The 16,889-nt window shown below is 34.0% G+C and overlaps 1 protein-coding gene across 1 annotated transcript in view; it reads right to left on the bottom strand.

The window, feature by feature from the left end:
- Positions 1-16,889, bottom strand: part of CSMD3 (CUB and Sushi multiple domains 3) — a gene marked incomplete at both ends in the record, with an annotated part of 827,299 nt that overhangs the window by 256,181 nt on the left and 554,229 nt on the right. The window contains 2 exons of the mRNA XM_084229760.1: positions 14,381-14,569; positions 16,492-16,707. Of these exons, the coding sequence (XP_084085886.1) occupies positions 14,381-14,569; positions 16,492-16,707 (405 nt within the window). The remainder of the gene's footprint in view (positions 1-14,380; positions 14,570-16,491; positions 16,708-16,889) is intronic.

The following is a 16,889-nucleotide window of genomic DNA, read 5'->3' as shown; positions in this document are numbered from 1 at the left end:
GCATATACCAATTAGCCCACAATAAAACTGGTTATGATTCATTTTGCTTAAAGTCATGTCTTCCAAGAACCTATCAACCATTAGGCAAGAACTCTTTTTAGCAACAGGTGGCTGCGTGTACATGATAAGCACTCAACAATGCTATTTTTCTCTCCTCTTCATTATAGTTTGGCAGGCTACTAAAAGGCTGAAAATTCTTTAAAGATAAGATATTCTTGTTGAGGTTATTTGGTTTTAACTAACAACTCATGAATCCCTTGATGCTCACTAAGTCTTAGCAATTTGCAAGTTGTCTTTATTCCTGCTTGATTCCTTCTGGGTATTTCTTTATATATTTACATTTGTAAACTTTTTTTTTTTTTTTTAAATAGAGGCATGTTTTATTTATTTATTTATTTGTTTGTTTGTTTTTTTTTTTTTGTTTATACATGCACTGGGTACAGTCAGAAGCGCGGGAGGGTGAAAGAATTCACCAGAGCCAGAGTAGGGAGCAGAGCAGGCAGAAGGACTGAAGTACACTGCTGAGGGGAGCAGCGGGCGGCAGGAGAAGTCTGCGCGCCATGTGGGACCCTCCTCCGGTGGCCGGGGAGCAGCCGGGGATCGAACCGGCGCCGCAGAGGCCGCGGGCAGCTTCGCAACCCAGCGCTCAACCGCTGCGCCACCGGGGAGGCCCCTACATTTGTAAACTTTTAACTTTATATGAATGACATTGTGAGATAAATGTAATATAATCAAATGAAGATGTTTCAGGTTGTAGATGTAGAAAAAAGAAGGAAAGAAAACACTGTGGATTAAATGGCTATATTCTTTTTTTTAAAGATTTATTTATTTATTTTATACAAGAACTGGGGTACAGGCCAGATGCACGGGAGGGTGAGAGGATTCACCAGAGACAGAGTGGGGAACAGAACAGGCAGACTGATGAAATACACTGTTGAGGGGAGCAACGGGCGAGACAGGAGAGGTCTGCCACGATATGGGAGATCCTCGCTGATGGGCCGGAATAGAACCTGTGCTACAGAGGCTGCGGACAGCTTCACAGCACGGTGCTCAACTGCCCGTGCCACCAAGGGAGGCCCTAAATGGCTATTCTTTTTATTATTATTATTATTTTTAGCCACTGGGGAGGGCCTTATATATTTTTTACATCATTTTTCATTGTTGCACAAGGTATGCATTTTCATCTTGGTTATAGTCCCCACACAATTCCAACCCCCATTGTTTTGATCCTAGTTCCTCCTTCCCCCCCTCATAGTGTGTCTCTGGTTTATAGTTGCTTTTTGATTTTGATTTTTACTTTATTATAATTAGTCTTTTTTCTGGTCCCTTATTTAGGTTTTCTATATTCCTGCTATGAGTGAGACCATCTGGTATTTTTCTTTTTCTTTCTGGTTTATTTTGCTGAGCATGATCCCTTCCAGCTCCATCCATGTTGCTGCAAATTGCATGAGTTTATCTTTTTTGATTGTTGAGTAATATCCCATTGTGTATAAGTACCACATCTTCTTGATCCAGTCATCTCTCTGTGGATATTTGGGTTGTTTCCATAGCTTAGCTATTGTAAATAGTGCTGCTATAAACATAGGGGTGCAGGTGCTCTTTTGAATTAATGTTTCTGTGTCCTTTGGATAAATACCTAGGAGTGAAATTGCTGGTTCATATGGAAGCTCCATCTTTTGCAGGTTGAGGAATCTCCACACAGCTTTCCATAGTGGTTGGATCAGGTTGCACTCACACCAGCAGTGCAGGAAAGTTCCTTTTTCTCCACATCCTTGCCAACATTTGTTGTTGCTAGTTTTTCTTTGTTTGTTTTTTAATGTGTCATTCTCAGTGGTGTAAGATGGCATCTCATTGTAGTTTTGATTTGCATTTCCCTGATTACAAGTGATGTTGAACATTTTTTCATATGCCTGTTGGCCATTTGCATTTCCTCTTTGGAGAAGTTTCTTTTTAGCTCTTCTGCCTTAAATGTTTATATTATTAAAATGGTACCTGTAATAGCATGTTAATGCTTTTCCCAAGGTTACATGAGAACTGCAAGACTGCAAGAATCTCACTATAATGTAATTCTCCTCACTAGATATCAATTTTTTGTTTTAACCCCACAAACTTAAGGGTAATAAACAGCATAATTAGTGACCATCTTTGACTACTGAACCGATATATATATATATATATATATATATATATTTTTTAGGGGGGGTGAAATGGTTGGCATTGGAGGGGATAGAATAGGAGAGGCTCTAAGCAGGTGAGTGGAGGCTTGCAGGTCTATAAAATTCCCTCAATAATTTTTATTTGCACTTACATAGAAAGAAGGCAGAATGTCTTTTAAACTACCACAGAGTAAATATCAAATAAATATAGTAGATAAAGAAATTAGGATAAAGTATAATGCCCAGCTTAGACCATAATCAGAGAAGTTTTTCTATAAATTTTTCAATAAGAAAAAGTTATAATCTGTTTTTCCTTTTACAGATAGAAAACAATGATAAGATGGTAAAGTCCTCATATGGTATTTTACAGGGGCAAATTACACTGACTGTTTTCAAACACTATGACCAAACAAATGGTAAGTTATCTTGCATTATCAGAAGAACAGGACAATGTCTGAAAGTGAAAGAACAAAGTTTTTCAAAACACACAAAGTTTTCAAAACAATCGAAGGCCAATATTTCTAATAGGAAATTGTGATTTGATTCAGTTGAAATTCCAATTTTACATGACAGAGAAAAGTTATTATGTTATGCCTGAAAATTTTGTAGCTAAACATAATAAAATACTAACTAACACAAATTTAGAAAGATAGAGTAAAGTTCATGAAAAAAAAATGACCCATCACCTCTTGAAACACAGTCTTTATAGTCTGATTAAAACACATGGAGAGAAAAATTCTAATTACATACTGAGCATACCAGTAGAGCTCCAAAGAGATGTAAAGAAAGGTACAAATAGAATATTTATGTATAAAACATAAATGTAGAAAATGGCTGATAGGCAAAAATTTATTTTGTGAGAGGGTTAATAATCCCCTAACTCCTTTTTTTTTTTACAGCACCTTCTTAAATTCTGCTAACAACTTTCTAAAACTCTAAGTTTATTTTTCTCTTTTTTTCTCAGTAATTTACCTTTACATTTTTATGATTAACATGGCTATGGGCTATTTAATTATGTACACTCTCTCATATGACCCATATGTCTCTTTTGGTTTATAGATATAACTTATGGTGCTTATTTTATAATATTATAATTGTTTATAGTAACTGTCTTAACATATTAAATAAAGGAGAATGACCAGCTGTTTTGTCGTACACTAAAGGATCTGGATTTGAGATTGGTAGGCTTGGGTTGAAGAGAAAGTAGATAAAAAACAGAAATAATGGTGAAGAAACAAAATTCATTTTATTACATAATTTTGATTAAGGGTTGAATGCATTTATGAGGCAGAAAAATCACAGTTCTACTCTCTTGGACTGATCATAAACCTACCCCCATTAATGCCACTGAACTTAGGTTGATTGGCTCCTTTATAAAATGCACTGTTACTAATTGTTATTTCTAGTTTATTCCAAAGTTCTTTTTGTCTTTTTTCAAAGCATTAGGTCCATTTGAACATATCCTAGCTAAGTGCACTACCAGATGACAAATGATAAACTGTTTACTAAGAATCAACCTCTGGGGCCTCCCCTGGTGGTGCAGGTGGGTGAACGCGCCATGCTGTGAAGCTGTCCACAGCCTCTGCAGTGCTGGTTTGATCCTGGCCAGCTGGCGAGGGTCCCACATGGCGTGGCAGACCTTTTCTGTCTCGCCCGCTGCTCACCTCAGCAGTGCATTTTGTCAGTCTGCCTGTTCTGTTCCCCGCTCTGTCTTTGGTGAATCCTGTCACCCTCCCACGCATCTGGCCTGTAACCGGTTCTTGTATAAATAAATAAATAAATCTTTAAAAAAATATTAAAAAAAAAATCAACCTCTGTACTAATGACATACATTTTTTTCTATTATTTTCAATAATATGAGGCTGAAATAAAAAGACACTATGCACACCAACGGAAAACAGGCATAAAGACTTTATTAAAACAGAGAATTAGGAGTAATTTTAAAATCTGTTTGCCTAGTGTGACAATGACCTTTCCTCCTAGTTTCAAAAGGATTTTAGATACTGTCTACTGCAACTTCAATTAAATCCTACCCTCTCTTGAGACAAGACATCAAAATCTAATTCAGTTACAAGTAGCAATAATATTTAATTATCTCCTCCAGTTATCTATGTTGCCAAATGATAGTATTTCCTGAGAGTCACAGATGTCACTGTTGTAAGCAAAAACCAGTTTGGGGACATATACAGATTATCAGAACACATTAGCTTATTTAATATATCTATTCCTTATGGCTCATATTTACATAGAACAAAAATTTGCTCCCAGTCTAACCTACTTCAAATAACAATATAGTTAATATATCATCCTAGGGAAAATTATTTAACCTTTCTGGGTCTTAGTGTCCTTATTCAAACCTCTTAAGACCATGCTTGTTATATAATAAATACATAGTAAATATTAGCTTTTATTATTACCTCAGGTGAAATATTTCTTATCTGGCATTCACAGGTACTAGGGACCAATAGCCTTCCAAATTAAATATACAATAAAATAAAAATAAAAAATTGTCTATTGATAAGGTTGATGTAATTCATACCTTCTAGGTAAATATTACAGTATTTATATATTTTTCTTTGCTATGCTGCTCCATAAACCAGGAAGAAATAAACTCAGAGGCTGCAGAGAAAGCAAATTCCTCTGGTCCTACTGTGATTCTTGTGTGAGATCCTCACCTTGTAATTGCTTCAAGGACATGAGCCTGAATCATAGCTTCCAATTTTTGTAAATACTCTATTTTTTCCCCTCTTCTGTAATTCAACTCTCTATGAAGGGTCTAACTTCTAAGTGATCCCAAAATTAACTCATCTTCTATATCAATCAGCAGACAGATTTTGACTTGCAACAAGCCTTAATAGTCAGATCATGAGGGTATATATAGGGAATAAAGTGCTTCTAGGAGTCTGCTATTTTAAATCCTCATAAAATTAAAAAATATTTTGGCCAAGGAATTTCAGACTATAACAACACAGAAGATAATTTCAATGAAAGTCTCCTTGTAAGTGAAGCACCATTATGGATATGTCACAAGCAACTCGGAACAACTTGGTTCAGAATGATCACATGGTGAGAAAACCTCTATACCATCTTATGCTCAGAGTGAGTACCTGATATAAGCCAAAGCTAACCCAATATAGATATAGGGAAAGAGAGAAGGAACTGAAAGATGACATTATTTCTAGCTTGAATGATTGGATGAAAATGATTTATAATTAAAGTAAAGAGTACAAAGGAAAAGATGATTTAGCTGAGGAAATAGTGAGTTCCATAAAGGTGTCTGGGGAGGATAGTGTATAGATGGATATACAAACTTGATACTCAGAAGAGATATTGGTGTATGCAAATATTTCAAGACAGTCGAGAATAACATTACCCATAAACTACTTCAGTGCACCCACACAATCTTAACACTGTATGTAAACATATTAAATATCTCAAAAATCAGTAAACTATGTACTATTTAATAAACAGAATACAAGATGAAAAAAAATAGAGAAACAGTAAGGGTTCCTTTCTTTTTCCTTAAAGGGTGAATGACTATAAATTCCCAAACATAAAGGAGATATTTAAGTTGACTAACTTGCTAAGCTTGTTGAAGAAATGTACAAACTATTGCTCCACAGCCACATACAGTCTGTTATCTGTTTTGGTAAATGCAATTTTATTGGAACACAGCCACATGTACTTATTTGAATATTATCTATTACTAAACAATGGAAGAAACAAGTAGATGTAATTGAAACTGTGTGCCACAGAGCCCAGAATTTTATAGAAATTCTGCTTTACCCCAGTCTATTGTTTATATATATATATATATATATATATTCTTCCATATAATGCTCCAGTAAGTAAGAAAATTAGTGTCAACTGGATACCACAAGAATACTGCTATAAAATGTTAAGTCATTTGTTCTGGAATAGTCTTCCACTCATTACTTGTAACCTTTCTAACCAGCACTTTATCAATTGCTAAACAGTAATAATAACTCCTCTGCTTTCTTCATAAGGTTGTAAGCAAAAACTTTTAAAAAAAAAGTTATAAAGCAATGAACAAGTATAAGTTAATATTAGAGATTTTTATATTGTCTAATCATGAAATCAAAACAGTAAGAATTATATAAGGAAACAGAAATATATGTTTATCTACCTACCTTATGACAGCACTTTCCTATCTAATATTTTGTTATATTTACAAAAAAATATTTACGTCAAGTAAAATTCATTGATATCAATCATCCTTTCCGGAAAAATGTAGCACAGATATTTTAAATATTTGTGTAATGCCATCTAGCTAACTTATGTTAGAGTCTGAGAGTAATTAAAGTCTCTTAATTCCTAATAATCTTTCCATAGGGCCACACATCTAGATTGATGACTAACTTGATATATCAATCACAGTTGATATACAAGTATGTGTATCTGATACACATAATTTTAATGTAGAGAGCTCAGAGAATGAGATAAAATAAACAATTTGTTTAAATATGAATTTCTTCAAACTCATTATAGTTATTCTTTTTTATACATTAAATAAACTTTCCTTTTAGAATAGCTTTAGATTTACAGAGAAGTTGCAATCATAGTATGGTAAATTCTCATATATGCTATGCCCAATTTGCCCTATTGTTAATTTTTTATTTAAACTAAATAATGAGTGCCAATCAACAGTTATCATCTAAAAAGTCAGAAAAGTGAGAAAATATGTAGATGTGTAAAGGAGATTCATCATTTTTCTTGTTTGACTAATAATTAAGTCAAGATGTTGTTACTTGTCCAAGGTCAGATAAAAAAAATCAATGACATAAAATTAGAAATAGAAGTTGATGTGTTAAATGAGGGATTATGAGGATGAATGAATTAATGTCTTCAAAATGACTTCAAAATATGTGGACTATTTAAAATGTGTGAACTCCTGCCTAAAGACAAATGATTACTAATACTAATATATACTTTACTAAATTACCTCCCCACAAAATATGTCCTTTCATTAGTTCCTTGTTTATTTGCAACATGACCTGGCATGGTTCCTTGGAGTATTTGGAGGTGAGTGAAAACATACAAGTTTCTTCTTGCTTCAGAACAACGGTAATGGAAATTCCAGTGTTATTTTGTTATGTAAATTTTAGAAAAGAAGACAAGTTACTTATTTGTTGACCAAAAAAGTACAGGATGTCTGTCTTATTTAAAAAAATCAGATTTCTGGGCCTCCCTGGTGGCACAGCATTTGAACACTGGATTGCGAAGCTGCCCACAGCCTCTGAAGTGCCAGTTCGATCCCTGACCACCAGGCGAGGGTCCCACATGGCACACAGATCTCTCCTGCTGCCCGCTGCTCCCCTTAGCAGTGTATTTTGTCGGTCTGCCTGTTCTGTTTCCCGCTCTGGCTCTGGTGAATTCTCTCACCCTCCCGCGCTTCTGACTGTACCCAGTGCTTATATAAATAAACAAACAAATAAATAAATAAATCTTAAAAAAAGATTTCTGGGACCTCACTGGTGGTGCAAGGGGTTAAGATGCAACCTATGAAGCAATCCACAGCCTCTGCAGCACAAGTTCAATCCCTGGCCAGGGCGCAACCCACATGGGGCAGCAGACCTCTCCTGTCTCACCCACTGCTCCCCTCAGCAGTGTATTTCAGTCAGTCTCCCTGTTCTGTTTCTCACTCTGTCTCTGGTGAATCTTCTCACCCCCATATCTCTGGCCTGTACCCTAGTTCTTCTATGCATAAATAAATAAATCTTTAAAAAAATCAGATTTCTTATATATTTTTACATTTAAACCCCATTTTAAAGGTGCTCCAAATCCATTTTCTTTGAAACATGGAAATAAGCCCATACACATGTGGACAACTAACTTATGATAAAGGAGATAGGAGCATACAATGAAGTAAGAAAAGTCTCTTCAGATAAATGGGAAAACTGTACAATCACACGTGAGAGAATGAAATTAGACCACTAACACCATACACAAAACTTAGTACAAAATTGATTAAAAATTTGGATACAAAACTTGAGACCATAAAATACACAGAAAGAAACAGGCAATATGCCTCTTGATTCATCCTTGGAGATGTGTTTGGGAACTCCATTAACAAGGACAATAAAAGAAAAATAAACAAATAAGGCTATATCAAACAAAAACATTTCTGTATAGGGAAAGATGTTATCATCAAAATGAAAAGACAACTCACTGAATGGGAAGGAATATTTGTATATCATATATTTAACAGGGATCAATATCCAAAATTTATAAGGAAGTAATGAAATTCATCAACAATAACACTAACAAAAAGAAACCCAATTGAAAAAATGGGGAGAGGGGACCCCCCTGGTGGCTCAGGTGTAAAGTCTCAGCACTATCAATGTATTGCCATGTGTGTAGCATTAGTTTGATCCAAAGCCATGGAGCTAACCCTATATGGTATGGGAGACCTCTCCTGTATCTCCTGCTGCTCCCTGCAGCAGAGTATTTCAGTAGTTCTGACTGTTCTGCTTCCCACTCTGTCTCTGGTGAATCCTCTCATGCCCCCACCTCTGGCCTATACTTCAGTTCCTGTACACATAAATAAATAAAAATTAATAAAGAAGAAAAATGGGGAGAGGGTGTGAATAGATGCTTTTCCAAGGAAGACATACAGGTCACAAATGGACACACGAAAAGATGTTTATCTTTTTATGTTATTTGGGAAATGAAAATCATAGCAACAATGGTTGTGAGAATAGCTATTATCCAAAAACAAGAAATAACAATTGTTGGAGAGAATATGGAAACAAAGGATCCTTAATCATTGTTGATGAAGATGTAATTGGTGTAGCCATTATGGAGAAGAAATTCCTCTGAAATCTAAAAATAGAAATACCATACAATGCAGTTATTGCACTTCTGGGTATTTGCCTGAAAACCAAAACAAAACATTATTTGGAAGATATAAATATATTATATATATATATAATATATATATATATATATATCCCTATGTTTAATGCAGCATCATTACAATTTCTGGGAAACAACCTAAGTGACCATCAACAGATGATTGACTGAAGAAGCTGTGGTACATATACACAATGGAATATTAATCATTTGTTTAAAAAAAAAAAAAGGAATCCTGACATTTACAACATGGATGCACTTAGAGAGAAGCATGCTTAGTGAAATAAGACAGAGAAAGACAGTCATGTATGAGTTCACTCACATAAGGTATATATAAAAACCAACCAAATAAATTAACTAAGTAAACAAAAATAAACTTGTAAACTATAAGATCAATTAGTGGTTACTAGAAGGAAAGAAGGAAAAGGGAAAAGGAAAGGGTAAATCCAGTAACAGGGTCAATTGTATGGTAAAGAATAAAACTGAACTTTTAATGTTGAATCTAATGTAGTATAAAATCAGTGTAATGTAGATGTTGATTTATGATGCACACCTAAAACATATGTACTGTTATAATGCAATGTTACTTCAATTAAAAAAAAATGTAAAAATAGGGTGACTCTGGTGGTGCAAGGGGTTAAGTGTCAGAACTATGAAGCTGTCCACAGCTACTGCAGCACGAGTTCAATCCCCAGCCAGGGAGCTGACTCACATGGTGCAGCAAACCTCTCTTGTCTAGCTCGCTGCTCTCCTCAGCACTGTATTTCAGTCAATCCACCTGTTCAGCTCCCCACTCTGTCTCTGGTGAATCCTCTCACCCCCCTACCCTTGGCCTGTACCCCAGCTCTTGTATGCATAAATAAATAAATCTTTACAAATAAATTGTAAAAATAAAGAAGCACAGCTCTCTATAATAATCATATATATAAAATTCCATCATTGATATTTTATTTGTTGATTATTTTTGCCTTTTCCAAAATACGAATTACAGAAATATATTTTTAAGATGAAACTTACATTTTGATTACTAAGCTGTAAATAAGGTTTTATGTGTTAAGTTCTTAGTAGCTCCTCTTCTTCACTTTCCTCTCTTGGTGATTGGTGAAAAATCACTGCTCACACCAATCAATCAATGTAACACTTAGGAAAGCTGGAGGGCAGTGGAGAGAACTGCAGACCCAAGGAAAGGGAATGGATGTTTGTTGAGGGATATCATGTGTGAGCTGAGCATTTGACAATTTACATCTTTTATTGTTGGAGCTATAGAGATCTGGCAACATAGCTATGCCCATTCACATTTTCCATCTGACAAAACTTGGTAGGAATGAGATTTGAACAATTTGCCAAAGGTCACACAGCTTAGGAAAAGCTGGGCGTAAATATGAACTATGTGCCTGCTTGCAATAGAGGTTAATATATGGAGAGAAGATTCCCGCTTCTGAGTTATGTTAGACTCTTGATTTCCAATGATTCTTTTCCTGTTTCTACAAATTTCCCTGCACTTCTACAATCCCCAACAAATAGTCAAGTTTCCTTTTATAAAAGTGAAGGAGATGCAGAAAGAGTTCTTTGAATCCCTACTACATATAATTATGGCCAGATTTTTTCCAACTTTATGGACAGAGGGATGATGCTGAGAACTGAACACAAGCTTGGGACTCATAACATTGTGACAGCCAAATTTCTGCTCCTAAGCTTGTGTGCAACTTTCAGTTGTTTGTTTGTTTGTTTGTTTCCATAGGCATTCTATCTTAACTAATTAAATCTTTATACTTAACTTACTTTCACAACATGAATGAGATCTGACATGGTTATGCAAAATTGTAAAAGACCACACTATGGTATTATTATAGTTTAATATTTACTTAAAATATTAACTTAAAACATAAATGCAGAGATTACTCAAGAAGTTGCTTACATATAATTAATCAATTAATAACCAAAATTTTCACCAAAGTCTATCAAAACAAACTGATAACCACAGCCAAGCCATACTCTAAGCAGAATAAAAATTAGCATACATAAGCAAAAAAGAAAACAAAAAGAGGCTTCCAAAATTAGCATTTATCATGGGTTCCCTACTCTTCAGACACCTTCTTAAAAAATGCATAAGTCATTTTAGTTAATGTTAGTAATAGTTTTATACTTGACATGACATTTAAAACTTCATCTATGTTTTGTTCTAGGAATGTATCAATCATTTACAACTTTGTGTTAAGACCACCTAGTATTCAAATGACTGAAATATAAAGCAAAATTTTGGAAGCCAGGGCCTCCCCTGTGGCTCAGCGGTTGAGCGCTGGGTTGCAAAGCTGCCCGCAGCCTCTGCAGCCTGGTTCGATCCCCAGCTGCTCCCTGGCCACTGGAGAAGGGTCCCACATGGTGCGCAGACCTCTCCTGCTACCTGCTGCTCCCCTCAGCAGTGTACTTTGGTCCTTCTGCCTGCTCTGCTCCCCACTCTGGCTCTGGTGAATTCTCTCACCCTCCTGCACTTCTGACTGTACCCAGTGCTTATATAAATAAATTAAAAAAAAAAAAAAACTTAAGAAAAAATTTTGGAAGCCAATCTATTTATAATTTGGCCATAGTTTATAACAAAGGCTTTCCATGGTATTGGCTATGCTGAGGAATGAACAATAGTTTTCAAGGGAGTATGGATTTAAGAATTGGCAGTAGACATATATATGCAGTGAAAAGTATAACAATCTAAGAGGTAAGTTTGCCCAAATAAATTAGGATTGCTAAAAGTGGATCTGTTTATATGGACAGAAACAATTGTGTGTCTTATGTGACTGGAGACTGTCGATTTTCAAAAGATAATAGAATAGAAAATATATACATATATGGAACTAGAAATACAGAAAAGAACACATCTGTTTTAAAACATAGGCAAAGTAGTGAACAAATAAATTGGAGGAATATATTTAAAAAAGTCATTCTATTGGATAAATAGTCCTTCCATTGGTAACCTGAATGCATACCTACCTGGGATTTATTAAGGTCAATAGACTTGTAAATTTCAATAAGCTTGAAAGCAAGCAAAGCTAATTTCAAAATGGGGGAAAATTCCCACAACAATAACTTTATTTTCTAAATTTGCCCATAGGTTGATTTTATTTCATGCTTTCCATTAAAGATCTAGGCACAAAAAACCTACTCTCAAAGAAATACTTTAATAAAACAAACTTCATAGTTACTTTTTTTGTAGTCAGATTTTCATTAATTCACTTATTAAAATCTATTATAAACATGGAATAGACATTAAAATGTATATGCAAATAATCTATTTACAGTTTAAAAACCTTTTTTTGCATTTAGAGGAAAATATTAATTAACACTATGTTTTGAGAGACGCCTTTCCCTACACCTTTTTGAGATAACACCATGTAGTATGAAAAAGTTTGGTTTTAGGATAAGAAAGATACAAATTATGGTTATTCCACTAACTTCTTTGAGTTTGAACAGGTAATTTAATATCTGTAAGGCTCAGTTTGTTCTGATGAAAAATGGAGGGGGTAACATTAATGAAATTATAATAAGGGTTAAATAACTATCAAAGAGGCATAGTAGACCCTCACAGATGTCACTGTTTTATAAAATGGAATTCATTCCCCACTATAACTAGTTTTGTAAAAATGATTGATGGGCTAGATAGACAACAGACTGATTATACTTAATATAATAAAAGTTATGACAACATCTGAATTCTGAATCTTTCCTATGTTCCAGGAATTGTACTGTGTCTGACTGACAATGGTTAATTTTTTTGTCATAACTAACTCATAACAAGGTAGCGGGTACTGCTGTTGTAACCATTTTGTAGTGAGAAAAATTAAGCAGAGAAATGTGAATTAACCCACTCAAATAATCAGAATATAAACCCAAGTCTTCACAGTCTACACCTAGATTATTCCCAAGGTTCACAGTAATTGGTCTTTGAAAATATTCACACCAAACACAAATCGAAATACGACAATTCAGATGAGAAAGGGAATCTCAAATCTGGCTACAGCAGGCAACAAAGAAAAACAAAATAATATAAAGCAGAAGGAATACAAGCTACATGACTTCCTGGAAGATACTGCGAGTATGACTGCTCATCACCTCCCAAATCCAAGTCTTTGTGGTTGCTTGTGCTAGATCTATACAAGCCTTTGATATTAAAAATAAATTTCCTCATATATATTAGTTTGTGTGTTACATAAACACAGGGGTTGGGGAAAAATGTCTCATCACCATAAAAGCTTTCAGACTCATATTAACATGAATGATGATATATGTTTAGTTAATATGGGGCCACACAGGAATTCCCACATTATTTACAGCAGTCCATATAATAAGTAAATCACAGAGGATCCTTTTCATTTTTATTGTCATCAGTGGAGCATTTTTGCCTCCATAGAAAAGGACTGGATCTTAAACCACAGATCAAATCTCTACCAATTTGCCAGATTTTGTAGCACATTATAATTTACACAGATCTGTGACCTACAATTACATCTCCAATTAGAGTAATTAAAATTAAATGCTTTTGAGAATTTTGGTAGTTTTATGAAATAATTATAACATGGCCATTAGCATCTTGTTCTATAAAAGTAAGTACTGCTAACTACTGAAAGACTGATGACCTGAAGAAATTCTTGACTCCTTTTCTCATTTAAATACAGAATAACTTAGTCCTAAGGAAAATGTCCTTCATTTTCTCGAAGATTATTTTTCTTTGTCTCAGTCAAAACATTCATGAAAATGAAAAGCAAGGATACCCTCTATTCCAAAGATTGAGGTGGTGATTCCAAAATTTTAATACTTTCATTATCACTATTCTTTATCTCCAACATGAAGTGAATTTCCACCTTAACGCATCTATCATCATCAATTAATTACATAGATTTTACATATTGAGCCAATGCATACACCTTGATAGCCCTTAATTATCTATTTATTTGACACATTTTCCCTTGTAATCACTTTTCATGATTGTTAATTTTAAATTATAAAATATTGTCAAAACTTCAGTTGGAAGTACTAGAAAATCATCTATTAAGAATACAATAATGAAACATTCAGTAATCTCTCAAAATGTCATACTATCTCTATATCTACTATCATCTGTCCATTCATTGTCACTATCTGAAACAAATTTGGAAGCATGATTGCTTGAATGAAGCAGTTGGGAAGTTAATTGAGGTACACTAGATTTTCAAGTGAAAAAAAAAAAACAAACTTTGGAATAATTAATATGAAATTAATGAAGAAATTCAACATATTATAATAAAGGAAGGGTGTGTAACCATGCAACTCCATGGACAGTGACTACACATACAAGCAAATGAAAGCAGCTGACCACGTACCCACACACCTTGGCAGAGGTGCACTCCACACTCGTCGGCCACCACCAAGACAAATGATCTCTGATGTTCCTTCCAGCCGATAACCTGATGAACATGAGAAGGTCAGCGTGTCACCAACCCCAAAGCTGAACCCAATTCGGTTACCATATTGAGGAATTCCAGGATCTTCACAAGGTTCCAGATTATATTCTGTAAATTAAAGGCAGAGGAAGACTAAGATAATGTATTCACTTTAAGGGCAATACCCTTACTGTTTGCAAACAGGATACTTTTAGGGATTAGTGATACTTTTTTTAAAAGATGTATTTATTTATGCATACAAGAACTGGGGTATAGCCCTGGGGTTGGGGCAGAGGGAGGTAAGAGGATTCACCAGAGACAGAGTAGGGAGAGCAGAACAAGACAGATCTACTGAAATGCAGTGCTGAGGGGAGTAGTGGGTGAGTCAGGAGAGGTCTGCTGTGCCATATGGTCACCTCCCTGGCCTGGGATCAAACTGGTGCTGCAGTGGCTGGTGACAGCATGATAGCACTGACTTTAACCCCTGAGCCACCAGGGAGGCCCCTTAGTTATACATTTTAAAAGTGACTATATCATGCAATTATAGGAACATGCTAATGGCACACAAAATATTCATCTTTCATGAAAGAACTAATCACTTCATGAGTACTTTTATGTGTGAAATTCAATATATTTAAGAAAATGTCACTTTCTGATAAGTGGAAAATGCAAATATTTATCCTGTAGTCTTTTTTCTGCATTATATATATATTATATAATATATACTACTTATATATAGTATATATACACTTATATATATGCATGTATATGTAAGTAGTTGCATATATTCAAACATAAAATATGATTTGTAATGAAATCATTTGTAGTTTTGAAACTCATTTTACTTAAGGTTTAGTATACAATATAAATGCCCTTATGCTTCTAGTATTCAAGGAGTTCAGTAATTAATATTCTGTAAAAATTTTGACTTCAGATGCAAGAGTTTATGTAATACTGAAGTACAACATACCAAAAATTATTATAGTATTACTTTATATAACAAGAAATGTTCACCAAGCAATGTATGAATATCATAAAAATGAAAAACTTAATATTCTACAGCTTATGAGACAGTAGAGTTGATTAAATAATATCATAATTTATATAAAGACAAAAGAAAACTATTCTCAATATATCCATTTACTGAGTAACTGCAATGGAAAACAGGAGGGACTATTTCATGTTGATGATGGCAATATTTTTTGTTTAAAATTTTATTTGGATATATTTTTAATATTTTAGGTTAAAATCATAGTGTTCATTTATTAATCATTATGTAATATTTTAATTATTATTTTAGAAAGTAAGTATTTGCATGCAAATACAAAAATAAGAGTTGAAGAACAAGGTTAACATTTGTATGAATATATGCATATGCATATATATATATAACAAATTACAATTTTAGCACTAGCAATTAATTTGTTTCTGTTTTAAATAATAACAACTTGTCTATTACATTTAACAAGAAAGCAGAGCTCTAACTTATAAGAATGATTTTTATGCACTTTGGTTTTATAAATTCCTTTGCTGGAATTCAAGTCACAATATTGCCTATATATGAGTTTATTATAGAAAAAAGAGCAGTTACATTATTTTCTAGGTCACCTAGTTCCAAATGAATAAGTTTATATTAATCTTAGTCTTTTAACTATGCCTTTTTCAAGACGCATAATGCTAGAATATTACTGGTTTAGTTGTGTAATAGTTTAAAATATATGTTTGAATTTTCATTTTACGTCTCCTAAGCATTTTAGCTACTCTCACCCTCTGTTAGAATTATGCAGGGGTGCAAGTTAAAGAAACGTAACTTAAGTACCTATAGTAGATTTTTAATGAATTAATTTATTTTATTTGTTTAAAGGTTCTCTTCAATGCATCATTATAGATAATCTTTGATGTATTATTAATCTTCCTTTAAAGTTTCCTTTTCTTTTTGACAGATTATTTGTCTTCTTTTCTATTACTTTTCCTTCTTTTTGTCATAAGTTATGAACATACTTATAAAAACTTGATTTATTATTAACAAGACTTTTTGTTTATTTTCTTACCAGAAAAGGTAATATTGAATCCTTCATATGATATGGAAAAATCTGAAATGAAGCGCAACTGAGCCCTAAAATTTCCATAGAGACCAGCATTGATTGTTGAAGGAAGTTCTGAACCCGTCAGGCGTGCTAGTGGTTGATTAAAACTACCGTTCTCTGTGATCAGTAAGTAGTCATGATGATCTTCCAAATGAAAGGTGTGAAAGTTAAACTGCACACCTATGAAGAAAAAGGACAATTAGACTTACACAGGATGCAGGCAAAACATATTCAGTGTTTCCAAAGTAACTATAACCAGGAAACTCCTTACAACTGATTTCTCTGAAAATGAAAAACACTGTTACAAAATATTCCAAAATATTCTACAATATTTTTCTTGATTTCCTCTCTTTAGTTCCCTT

Source organism: Talpa europaea, assembly GCF_964194135.1.
Source record: "Talpa europaea genome assembly, chromosome: 3".
Taxonomy (NCBI): domain Eukaryota; kingdom Metazoa; phylum Chordata; class Mammalia; order Eulipotyphla; family Talpidae; genus Talpa; species Talpa europaea.
This window is presented reverse-complemented; position numbering and strand designations above follow the sequence as displayed.